The sequence below is a fragment of the Etheostoma spectabile genome, chromosome 8 (assembly GCF_008692095.1).
Source record: "Etheostoma spectabile isolate EspeVRDwgs_2016 chromosome 8, UIUC_Espe_1.0, whole genome shotgun sequence".
NCBI lineage: Eukaryota > Metazoa > Chordata > Actinopteri > Perciformes > Percidae > Etheostoma > Etheostoma spectabile.
This window is the reverse complement of record NC_045740.1, coordinates 10,887,126-10,900,231: the sequence shown is the minus strand read 5'-3', so window position 1 is coordinate 10,900,231 and position 13,106 is coordinate 10,887,126. Positions and strand designations below refer to the sequence as shown.

The 13,106-nt window shown below is 43.8% G+C and overlaps 1 protein-coding gene across 3 annotated transcripts in view; it reads right to left on the bottom strand.

Annotated features, from left to right (window-relative positions):
- Positions 1 to 13,106, bottom strand: part of frmd4a (FERM domain containing 4A) — a 103,569-nt gene that overhangs the window by 62,934 nt on the left and 27,529 nt on the right. The window contains exon 1 of one of the 3 annotated variants that reach the window (XM_032524497.1): positions 3,745 to 4,262. The exons of the other annotated variants lie outside the window; for them this stretch is intronic. Coding sequence (XP_032380388.1) covers positions 3,745 to 3,810 — 66 coding nt within the window. The 5' untranslated portion in view covers positions 3,811 to 4,262. Of the gene's footprint in view, positions 1 to 3,744; positions 4,263 to 13,106 lie in introns of those variants that run through there. 3 annotated transcript variants of the gene reach the window in all.

Genomic DNA, 13,106 nt, shown 5'->3' with positions numbered 1-13,106 from the left:
TTCCAATGGGCCAATCAGTAGTCTGTTATAAGGGAAGCAAAAGACTTGAATGGGGCGCTGGATGTGCAATTTGTACCAGTGAACAGCCTACAAGGCTTCTCAATTATTCAACTGGAAAGCCTCTGCATGTGCTGGACTGGTCACCATCAGACTCTGGGCCATGCAAACGGCAGGAATTAAAGGCTAAATGATAAAAGCTTATTAGTTTATGGGTGTGTTCATAAAAATGGATAAAGTTAGTTGTCTTTTCTCTATTTATTTGGGTGATTCTGCAGTCAGAGTAAAAACTCATGCTGCGTGTCATCCCCCTATTATTTTTTGGGGCTTCTTGGGAAGCCCCAAAAAATTGTCTTAAAAAAATACATGTCATACCGATCATTTTCCCTATCAGATTAATGTAGCCGGGATGACAACTGCATGGCGGAGAGAGAGAAAATGCAAGAGAGCGAGAGATGTAGAGGCGGAGAGGAGAAAGAGACAGAAAGAGTGAGGGAGGGAGATAGATGGAAGAGCACAGCTTGCTATAATTTAACAATGTAATCAATGGGCAGAGGACACACCCATTACATAACCGAATGGTCACACATAATGCACCCAGTCAATGGCCTCTATCTGAACACAACCCATCTACAGGGAGAGAGAAGAGAAGAATATGCTGGAGAATAGGTTACGTGCCAAGCACATAGACACACACGACGTACAATACAGTGACACAATGTGGAGAGAGTATCAGTACGTCACAGTGTTTGTGCTCCTGGCAGAATGAATGCTCTTACAGACCACAGGCCCTTTATGACAGACCATCTCTCCCGAAGATGAACAACTGCTTTATTGCTGCTGGAAAGACAGCAGACAGTGCTGAAAAGAGCAGAGCAGAGCGGTACAGCTGCGACGGAAACAATCCCATCCAGCTGAGCTCTTTCTCCGTCAGAGGAGGGCGAGGGGGATGGAGGAAAAAACGAGAGGCCTGGGAGGAAGAAGAGTGAGAGACGGGGAAGTTTAGCTCTGCCTCCAGGCCTGCATCATAAAGGCGATGAGGATGTTGGGGGAGAGGACTGTGGGGGCTGGAGACGTTTGTGGGTTGCACGAGGAGGAGATTCAATTAGACTAAACAAGGTTTAAATGCATTTTTAATCACGTTGCTTCATTTCCTGACGTAACTGTCAGCCTTTGTGAGGCGGAATCTGAAAGAGGAGCTGCCATCCCTCTCCCTGTCCTTCCTTCGCAGCTCACACAGCTCAGCGGACCAGCAAAACAATACACAGCAGCTTAGCACAGAGCTGATGTGACGCCACAAACTGACATTTTACAGCAGCCCAAAAAAAAAAAAAATCCAATCACCAGATGCCCTTAAAGTGTCTTGTGTATGTGGCAGAGATGCTATCTTTGTTGCTATGTGAACGAGCACATGTTATGGAAATCAAGCTATATAGTCACACAGATGATTGTAATTTTATTTATTTTTTATAGTTTCTCTAAAACAATTTGACATTTCTCTTATAACAGACATTTAACGTTTTGGCAGGGCATGAGGGGTGGGGCTGCTATTTTCAAATTTCCCTTGCCTTTGTGACAATGGAAGTGCCGTGTTTTTTGTAATTACGCGTTAATATAACAGCACTGATGGATTTTCAGGCTGTATTTCTCAATTCTAAGCTGGTACAGTAGACTGATTTTGTATCCAGGTTGTGTGCAGTCATGTGCTTTAAATCTATGAGTGTTCTTGTATGCAGCTGAAATAAAAAGTGTTGACCTGAAAAATCTACAAGTCTACAAATGACTCTCGCTTTGACTCCAGTTTCCTGCGAGCAATCAAGACGACAAAATAGTAACCTCCTTTTCTAGTAGTGAAATAGGTTGCAAAGGAAGTTTGTTGCCCCGGATCCTCTCGGCTTTCCTGAATCATTCATACGCGCTGCTGTGCTAATGAAAATAGCTGCGCACTCAGCTGCTGCTCCAAGCCAATGAGCATCATTGATAGGGCTCTGGAGGTCCGTCTCTGCTGGAGGATGGAGAAGCACTGTCATTATTCTAATGACCCCTAATATTCCTCTGACGACCCGTCTTTGCTCACTGCTGGGTTAATTCACACAGACAGAAATGTTTAACCCTTCATTATATATTACCGGCTATATTGCTGTTGGTCTCCTGTTTTGGAACACTGATAAAACGTTTTCAGTAACATTAGATTCCTGATCTTAGACACAACGTCTGCTGCTGGTAAGCCTTCTCATCAAAGTATTTTATTCACCCTGCCTTCATTTGATGGTTCACTGAAATAAGCCTCTTCTTAGCTCATCTTAACATGTGTGTGTATGTGTGTGTGTGCGTGTGTGAGAGAGTGTGCGAGTGCGTGCATGTGCGTGTGTGTTTGTGTGTGTGCGTGCATGTGTGTGTGTGTGTGTTGGATGCCATATGCACATTCAGAAAGCAAGCAGCCTGGAAAGGGTGCAGGCGATTTGAATATTTCTCATTTAAGTATGCAAAGCGGCCAGAAAACCCTCTGTTTTCCAGCCTCTTCCAGAAATTACAGAAATAAATAAATAAGCAGTCTAATTAGGATGCTGAGAGGAAATGTGGAGGACGGAAGCATTTTACTGACTCCCATTTTTCCATCCCACATGACATGCATGAATTATCCAAATGCTGGTCTGGCCACAAACACTTATCATTATTGCTTCAGTCATAAATCATCTATTGGATGTATGAAAATGACCAAATCTCCAAAATAGGCTGATGGATTTAGGAAGCACATATCCACATATGTCGGTGACATGGATGCCCCTGCAGCAGTGGAGTGAGTGCTGACAGTGTTCATTGGCAGCAAAGTATATCTCAAAGAACAGATTACTGTTTCCTCCAACAGATGCCTGTGCCTGTAAACAATGTTAAAAGGAAACAGCAGCTTAACGACAAAAGTCATTACAGCAACCGGCAGATCAAAGCAACCAGGGAGTCTCACATCTCATATTTACAATGTATGTGTGTGTGTGCAGAAGTAGACTGCATGTGTGACTGCATGCTATTGTATTTAAATGTGTGTGAGAGCACGTTTGTGTATCTGTGTGTCTGAGCCGGGATGCAGTGTAGAACACTTTTTTTTATTCCCACAGCGCGAATGCCTTGTAAACCACAGGGGCCTGAGTAATCTACCTCTAACCAAGCGTCACAGGCAATGGAAACCTGACGATCACATACATTAGACTTCACTTCTCGTTCTGATTCCTCTTTCATCCCTCATTTCCTCATTCTCAATCCTCACTTCCTTTACTTGGACATCTCATTCCTTCCTAATCAAAAGATTCATGGCTACATGCAGATAAATATGAAGGCTTCAGACCACGGAAAGCACAAGTAAGCCCAGTACCTAGATGTAATACTTAAGAGAGTTGATGGGATCAGTGCTCCTCACATGCTGAGTTAACATTCCCAAAGTCTTAACTCAGTGGGCTTACCCTGTGTTGAGTTATGTATTGGCCATGCAGTCCAGGTTACATTCCTGGTCTTCTAATCAACATGTTTCGTATTGTTTTTTTGGTGCCAATTAACGAGAGAGCATCTGGAAGGAGACATATGCTGGCCTCGGGTCTCCAACTGTAATTATGAACCGGTGAGGTCACAGAGACAAGAGAGCGGAATAGTGACGAAAGACAAATGCATGCAGTTAAATGCACGTTATGACAGATAAGACAACTACAGTGATTAAAAACTAAATTTGCCCAAAAAGAGAGTGAGAAAACTTACAAAGACATCCATAAGCATGTGCTCCAGGGTCACCTCTAAGTCCTCGAGCCGTGCCGCAAGAGTCATCCTCCAGCTGATCCAAAAAAACTCCACGGAAACGATTTTTTGACAAAATTTAAAACTTTCATCAAGGACTCAAACTCTATATCTTCTTAGGTGTAACCATTCGATACTAACAGATGACCTGAAGGAAGTAGTTGCCAAGTCAGTCATATAACATCCCAATTATTCAAATGATCATATCATGACAACTTCTAACAGTCCAGCCTAATATTTCCACATTCTCCTCTCCTTCTCCATCCAAGACAGCTTCCCAAAAGACCAGTTGTAGTCCAAATATGACAAACATGCGTGTCTATCTCCACTAAAATTGGCACTGAAAACTGTCTGAATTCCAGTTAGTGCTCCAAATGTTTCCAGAAAAGAGCAGGGGGGTCCCCTCAAAGGGCTTTGGTCACGCCTTTAATAAACCCTATGGCTTGGATTTGTGAGAGACTAGAGCCTTGTAGTCCCCTCTTCAGGTCTGAGTTATGATCCATGGGTGAGATAAAGACTCCCTGGCAGAGGGAGGGCAGAGGGAGGGTCTCACTGTTCAGAAGAGATCAGAAGAGGAGGAGGAGGAAGAAGAAGCATAAGCTAATAGTCAGATAATCAACTACTATGTGATGAAGTCATGCATCTGCTTCATTTCTTATTTATTTATATCTTTCTATCTCACATTCTCTAAGTTGTTTGAACAGGACATCTTCTCCCTCTTTTTCCACTTTCTCTCTCCCTGTTTTTCTCTGTGCTCTTTCAGGTCCCTGTCCACAGAGGACGTCTTTGTGTGGAGGGAGAGCCTAGGGCAGCTGATGCCCAGTTCTGGGTGCTCTTGGCTGGGGTCATCCTCTCTCACACTGGGCCTCTCATCAATGGGCCTTTGTAGGGCCTCATTAACGACTGGCCCTGGATGCTGAGGCTCCAATAGAGACACAGGGAAAACAACAGCGATATGGCCCTGGCTCTATGACTGGAAGCTTATGTAACAGTGATGGGGAGGGGTGCGTGGGGGTTGCAGGAGACAGGGCATGTGGGGTAGAGTGCTGGTTGGAAAGGAGAGGGGTGGGAGGGGAAATAAGGGTGAAGCAGAGCAGAGGGGAAATGATTCCCTGAGGGAGGAAGGGAAGTAGAAGGGAAACAGAGGGACGACGGATGTTGGTGGGACGTTCCATGGAGAGGGGTTGTTACTGTTTTTCTGGCAAACGCTGGTGGAATGTACCCCCCTTTTTCTCTGTGTTAACCAGACTCAGAGAAAGTAAGAAACAGAGAGACTGAGTCAGACAGTGTGGTGTAAAGGGGAGAGTGAGTTTAGCTGGGCAAACAACAAACAGGATGTAACTGAATACAGTCACAAGCTTTAAGGACGGAGACACAAACTGTAGTTACATACATGTAGCAAAGTCACCAAGTTACTTTGGGAACAGGAGGTACTGCAGGAAAACCCGACCATGCAACTGGTTAGTGATCAGATTTATCTCTCTTTTTTGTATTAGTGACATAGGATGCTGGTTACTGAGGATTCCTTGACTGTTTTTGCCAAAGCATTTTGACTGACAGTGTGGAGAAAGGTCTGGCTCTGTAGTCACAGAATCCCATTTTTCCTTAAAGGGACACACTGAGCATTAATAATAATGTATCCCGAACAGTTGGGGGTTCGGTGGCTTGCTCAAGAGCACCTTGGCAGTGCCCAGGAGGTGAACTGACATCTCTCCAGCTACCAATCCACCATCATACTTTGGTTTGTACGGTAATTGAACCAGCGACCCTCTGGTTCCCAACCCAACTTCCTACTGACTGAGTTAAAAAAAAGTACAACATTTCTGCATACACCCAAGAGTAATAATGCAAATTACTAATTCAGTGAGCAGTTTTCAGTTTTTGACACATTTTTCTCCTTGAACTAAAGTATTTTAATGGTCTAACTACATGGTCCCACCTCTTCCTTTCTCTCCAAATCAAACCCCCTTTCATACCTCTGTCTCTTCACTCCTTTTGCTTCATCTCTCTTTATCTCTCTCAGCCCCACTGCATCTCAGACACATCCCTCTCAATCTTGTTTCCCTCTCCTGCCCTCTTCCTAAACCGTACAGACCCAGAGTGCCAATGACCTTTGCCCTCTAACCTATCTTGGGGGTGGGGTTGCCTGGATCGGCCGCTCATCAGTCCTCACGTCAACTCTTTGGTCAGGAGCACTGGGGTGTGACCAAGTCTATTGCACAGCCGGGATTCTGTGACACACGCACATGCACACGCACACGCGCGCACACACACACACACACACACACGCAAACACAAACACACACGCGGACGTTCACCATGATACATGTCACTGGGTGGTAAAGATAGAGTGCACAGAAGTCCTTTGTTTGCCATCAGGAAGCCTCACTGTTATCCTGAATTCTCTCCTAATGCTGCCTGATGTGAATATGTAATACCCCACCATTAGTAACTCAGAATATCCCTCTAATTCTCATCTGCATGCCACTCATGTATTATAAATACCTTCCAGCATTGTGAAGATGGACAGTATATGGCTACTAAGACTTGTGAAGCAGGTGGCACGTGGAGTCTGAATGCAGTGAAGAGTGTTGAGAGCAGCAGGTAGCCTATCTAGACTAGCATTTGTCATTAGTGAGGAGCTTAGCCCCCAACAGAGTGGCGACACAGGACAGCATGTCCCAGTGTGACTCCTTAGCACGGCTAGGGCTAAAACCCAGATTTCTGTGTAGAATCCAGTGTGTGTGTGTGAAGGGAGAGGAATGAATCGTCGGTGCAATGTTTACAACAGTCATTGCAGAGAGAGTAGAACATCACCTCCCCTCTTTGCATAATACGTAGAAGCAAACAACACATTATTTTCCATCACACACATACAGGGGACACTCACATGTGCTTACAAATGCACAAACACATTACTGTGTCATTTACACAAGAGACAGAGTTTGAACAGCCAAGCTACTGTTTCTGCACAGATCTACTTGAATAAACATGTGGAATATAGAATCCCCTGTAAACACTGCCACCTCAATATGATCATACACACATAAATAAACAATGACTATTACATAGATTTATAGATACACATAAAAGACATGGTAGAAAATATAAACTAATAATCAACTTCATTTAACAGTACCTTAAGATGAAGCGCACTGAAGCAGTCTGTGGAGTTTTCCAATCTCTCTCCACCACCGCTTTCCTCATGGAAGTTGACAGTCCCGGTAATCCAGTAAGCAGCGAGAACACCAGGGTGGTAGTTATTGCAGCACCTCAGACTGTGCATCGCAAAACTGGCCTTAACAGGTCTCTCGGATTCTGATTGATAGTAAAACCTCTGAGGACAGTTTTGGTCTTCAATTCTAATTTTGAGCAAGAGCGCAGAGTGTGTTCCGGTGTGAGCCTCATTGATCGTGATTTCCACCTTGCTTGGAAAATAGGGATGTGTTCTAATCAAATCTTCCAAGTGGTTTGAGGTTTGCACACACACACACACACACACACACTCGAACACTCAAAAATAGTATCTATTCCAGACATGTTGATAAAGCCTCTTAAGCACCTGTCTAAAGGGTTTACTCTTATACAGTAGAGAAGTAGCTGTTCAAGTCTGCAGAGAATGCAACACACTTCCTACACACCTCAACTGCTCATGTGTATAGCCAAATAAATGTAAAGGTTTATTTTTACTTGATGTATGTCATACTGTGCGTTTATTACTATTGTGTTGCATTTTTCTATGTCTATTGCTCTGCCTGTTAGCATTATTATTTTTGACATATCTTTATTTAATGAAGGTCTGTTTTTGTCTTTAGTATTTTTATCTTTTTTTGCTGTCAGTTGTTGTCTTTTCCAGTTTTCTTTGTCTCCATTCATGTCTTTTTTTGTCAGCCTCGAGTGACAAAGGACAGCGAGTGCAGATGAAAGGGACTCTGCTTAGTCATTCTCTGCAGCACTGTTAGTAATTTGAATTTTGCTGTGTCACTCCGCACCCCAAATCTGTCGCTCCACATTACAGTTAATGGCTCTCCATTTCTGTCTGTCTCTCTGGGCACAAGCATGTGTGTGTGTGTGCATGGAAGTGTGTGTGTGTGTCTGTGTGTGATTTCTAGAAAGGCCTGCAACGAGAGAGGCAGGTGCACTCTACTATCTGATGTCATTCTTGCTGCAGTGAAAGTCACCTTGGATTTTAGTGAGACCCATTCATACATGAGTAGAAAATGAATAGAATATTGGATATGCAGGGGATCAAAAGGTATTTGTTAAAACAAACACCCATACATTCCACCTTTTCTAACTTTACAAAGGTCGCAGCCTTTGCTTCTGTCTTCTCTGTCATACAAGCCTCTTAACACAGAGTGAGTGGATCTGAGAGGCATTGAGCAGACAGTATGTGACAGAGGCATATTTTAGAGGCTGGTTTGTATGAAGGCACTGGATTGAGTCACGCTCCAGCATTTTCTGCCCCAGTAAACTTAGCCCACTTTTCCCAGTGCTGAGGAGGCTTCACAGCCCACGCCTTGCACAGAAGTAGGCACAGATAGACGGATATGAATACATTGTTTACCTGACACTAATTTAACAATTAACACTCTGGTAAGCAGGCATGCCCGTCTGCCAGCAAGTCTGCACAACTTTTATGAATTACTCTAGCGTGCAATCAGCACACTCACATCAACTTAGGATCAAGACGAGCACGTGAGTCCCCATCCTCAGATTTGTAGCAGCGTGAGGGTTAAATGTTTGATGATACGGCTACATAGCTAATCTTTACAGACCAGATCATGAGAGGAAATGGGTTATACATGATTGTACACCCAGGGGAAAAAACATGGGGTAACACATTTCCCATTTAAATGTGTGTGCGCGCGCATGTGTGTGTGTGTGTGTGTGTGTGTGTCTAGGTGCTTTAAAAATGTGGACAGAATATTTGTAATGGATCTCTGTCCTATATGTTGATTATTTACAATAGATATGAATAGATGTTTACACAAACGTAGGGGTGTATCATCTACGAACAGTAGGCCCCAGAGCTACTAATCTATGTCCTATATGAACTAGGATTAGTTTCAATATCCACTGATGCTAACTACTGAAAACCCATACATTAATGTAAGCTTTCCTGCACTCCTCATACTCGAGCCATTCCTTAGACCTTTGCGTAAGACTCATTCGTCTAAACGCAGGATGCAGCTGTGCTTATAACCCTCGTAAACCTCTCAGCCCCTCAACACTACACAACTCTCCTTCTTTATAGACAATGAATCATTAAAGACCCCTTAGGCATGCAAACCACAAACTAACAAAGGATTGGTAAAAAACAAATGTAAAGTACAAAGAGGATGCACCTGTGCACACCGTTCTAAAACACACACACACACACACACCACACACACACACACACACACACACACACACACACACACACACACACACACTTGTACTTGCATTTCCTTGTTCTTTTAATGAGCCAACATGACCTACTCATTTTATAACCCACAACACACATGCATGTCTTCTCCCAGGAGTGCAGTAACCCAAACCAGATTGTGCCAGCTCCACCTCTTGCTGCAGGCATGGGACTAAGCTGCTTGTTACTGTACAGATGGGCCCCACACCTCTGACAGGTGCACCGCTGCCACGCAAACCAATGCCGAACGCTGGTCAACTGACTCAGCCAGATTGTCTTTGTTGACGTGCAGAGGAGGAGGAGAGCCCTGGGGGTTCAGGGAAAAACATACGTAATTTGAGGAGATCATGTCCACCTCCTGACATTACTACATCATACCTCTCTCATCACTGTGAAGGTAAAATATAAATCACAGCCGTGCAGTTTGTGTCCGTATGGTTTTACATTGATTAGCTTGATGTATTGATGGTCAGTTACTACTGCATGTTTTACGGGCAAACATTTAATATCTAAATTGAATCAAAGAGGGAACCAGAGAGGGAGTGGGCTGACAGAGGGGGGTCAGACAGACCCCCTGGGGCTACAGCCTCCACTGGGGTCCACTGCTAGACAGACTAGTCACCTCCCACCCTTCTCTTGCCTTTGTCCTTGCTACACCTCCTTGCCTCCACAGCAGTCAGAAAAAAAAGTGCTGTGACAGGTAGGGCATGATCAGTCCCGGGTTTCACTGCAAGCTAAGGTCCTGTCCCTTGGTATTTACCACTTATTTACATTCAGCTCATATCATTGCCATGGGAACAGAGCAGCAGCTGAAGCTAAGAAAGATAAGGGAGGCTGGACAGAGCTAAACGTTGGGCACATGAAAAATTAAGGACTGGGGGAAGAGAGGGAGGACTTATTGGGGGGTGAGTCCTATGTAATAGCCCCTCCATTACACAGCACTTTTATGTGATGGCCACTCGGTCACTGACAAAACTCATTATGCAGCCATGCAGCCTTTAACATATGCTTCCCTCCTTGAATCTCATTGTCCCTCGCTGTCCTTCCCTTACTCCTTCTTGTCAGTTTCTCTCTCTTGATTTCAGTTGCTTTCCCTGCTCTTTGTCCCCCTTTTTGACAGCAGGAGGAGCAGGATGAGGTCATTAATTATATACATAATCACCCCCCCCCCCCCCACACCCCACCCCACACACACACAAACACACAAACACACACACACAACACACACACACACACTCACACACACACACACACACACACACACCCTCCCTCTTTCTCTCCTCCTTCCCCACCTGGTCCCCTCCACAAGCCCTTGTGTCTCTGAGAAAGCTGTGATGACGGATGAGAGGAACTAAGTTGTCCAATAAAGCTCGGTGTTTATTGGGGCCAAACGGCCAGCACAAACACACAGCAGCAGAGCAGCAGACCACTGCTCATTAGAGCTGAAGGTCTCCTCTTATTGGCTCCATACATCAGAAAAGACATAGCAAGGAGGAGGCCGGTTGCTACTGACAGCCGCAACTATTAAGCAATGTCAGGAGGTTTTCTTCACCAGGGCTGTCCTTGCTGTGGAGACATTCCTCTTAACTGAACTTTACTGAAGGAGCTACAGGAAGAAGTACCATTTCACACATAGGACCAAGATGACCTGCTCTTCTCAGGTGAATGAAACTCAACTGGACTTCCAAGGGCTTAGGCTCATGATGTAGGGAAGACTTAGGCTAGGAAAGGGGAATCCCATCACACAGCACACTCTAGTGGTCAGAGTATGACATGCAGCACACTGGTGAGACGCTCTGGGAAGGATTTGAGGTGGATGAAATTACAGAAACGGCACATGAAAGGAGGTATTAAGACACATTTGCGTACAAGACTTCAACTAGGCCAAGACTTCCAAGGAAGTCAAATAACACCTGGTCACATGTGCAGTGATTGAAAGACAGTCCTGTAATGTTGCATAGTATTGCAAAATCGGGCAATTAACAATGGCAAACATGAACAGTGTTGCAAGCTTCCACAAAGACACAAGAGGATGGTTGCAACACGTCGTTTACCACAAAGCTGGATCAGTGCCCATGGGAAACGTTTGCCTTAACAAAAACTACTGTATGATTTACAAAGGTGTTTTCCTGTAGCACTATTATTTTGAAACTGTTTGTATTCAAGGCCAGTATTTAAATAGTAATTTCCCAACATTTAACTGCACCCACTTCTGGACATGCTGGACAACATTCCACAACTGAGGTTGACAGTGTACTTTGTCTTCCTCTTTAACATCCATATTATGTTTATGGATTCCCAACATGCGATTGATGAATTGCAAGTAGAAAATTTGTATCACTATTTTACCAAATGTTTTAGCTTCTGTTGTTGTGTGTTTTAAGTATGTGTTAAATGTGCAAATGTACATATGGGCAACTTCAACTAACTAAGGGAGTAAGCATAGGATCCAGTCATTTCCCAAGTGAAAAGAGACACACAAATTGACTATCTGTGTCTCATAAATACACATTTATATACAATCAAGTTTGTCAGACAACTTCCAAAAGTACATGTACAAACGGAGTACACAGCAAATACAAACAGCTGCTGCCAAAAACCAGACACATCCACATACAAACACCTTTGGACATGTATTAATGGCCTTAACTGCAATGGCAGATGCTCACATCTGTTCAGCACACACACAAACACACACACACACACACACACAGGGTGAGTTATGAATCTGACACACGTCACATTTATTGTTCTAACAAGCAGTAATGAGTGCATCGAGGGTCAGCAAGACACTTAGGATGATGTAAGTATTCCTTGGAGGATAGATGAGCATCAATCTGGCAACCTTGATTCCATATTTGGGTTTAATTCAGCGTAATGGCAGATGTCTACACATGGGAAAAGGGTTGTAATAGGATACCTGGCAACCGCTGCAGAGTGTTCGTAGTTAAAGAAACGGATTGGTGATGAGAGGAAAAAATTGTGACAGGAAGGGTCCAATAAAATACAGAGTACTACCTACACTTTGGTAATAAAGCAAGACAGTGAGATTGAAGTTAAAGAAAAAAAATGGTTGGATTTTCTACACCAATTGAAGTATGTTTAGTTGAATAATGACAACAGTTAATGAGCAGCCAAACACACACACACTTACACACACACACACACACACACACACACAAGTAATCCCTTAGTGTATACCTATTGTAGAAAGACATTTATTAAAAGCATGTCTCCACTGCTGCTTTTCCCGCTGAGAAGCATCAATAAGATCCCAAAAGCCCGATGGAATTGTAAACTGCATTGGCGTCATGGACTACTGCTCAGAAAGTCAAGAACGGCTCTAAAGATTCTCCTCCCCCCTCCACGTTCAATCATCGGGCACCTTCACCATCATCGTCCTTTATTCTATCACTCCTCTTATCCCATCCATCCATCCATCCATCCATCCATCCATCCATCCATCCATCCATCCATCCATGCAGCAGCTCTGAACCTGCTAGGCCTACATCAATGAGGCTGTCTGGTGGCAGCATATGGGTCCATATGTCTGGAGCTGTACATGTAGATGTTATGGAGCATGCAAATGGACAAGTGTGCATGCGTGTTTGCGGGTATGCACTGTTTGTGTGTGCATCTGTATGTGTGTACGGGGGAAAGTGTTCAATGTCTTTGTCTCCTTGAGAAGTCGTGTGTTTCAACCATAAATAAGACATTAGCGTGCTAGAGCATAAAAAGTGCAAATGTAAAATCTGTGCATGCACTGTGCACTCTGAATTGAAATGACTAAAGTATGAAAAAAAATGCTAAAAACATGAAAATTAAATATTTAGAATAACTGCTGTAAAATCTGTAACACTATAGTCTTTTTAATAATACAAACCATGAATATTGCTTTTATAGTCATAGAGAGAGT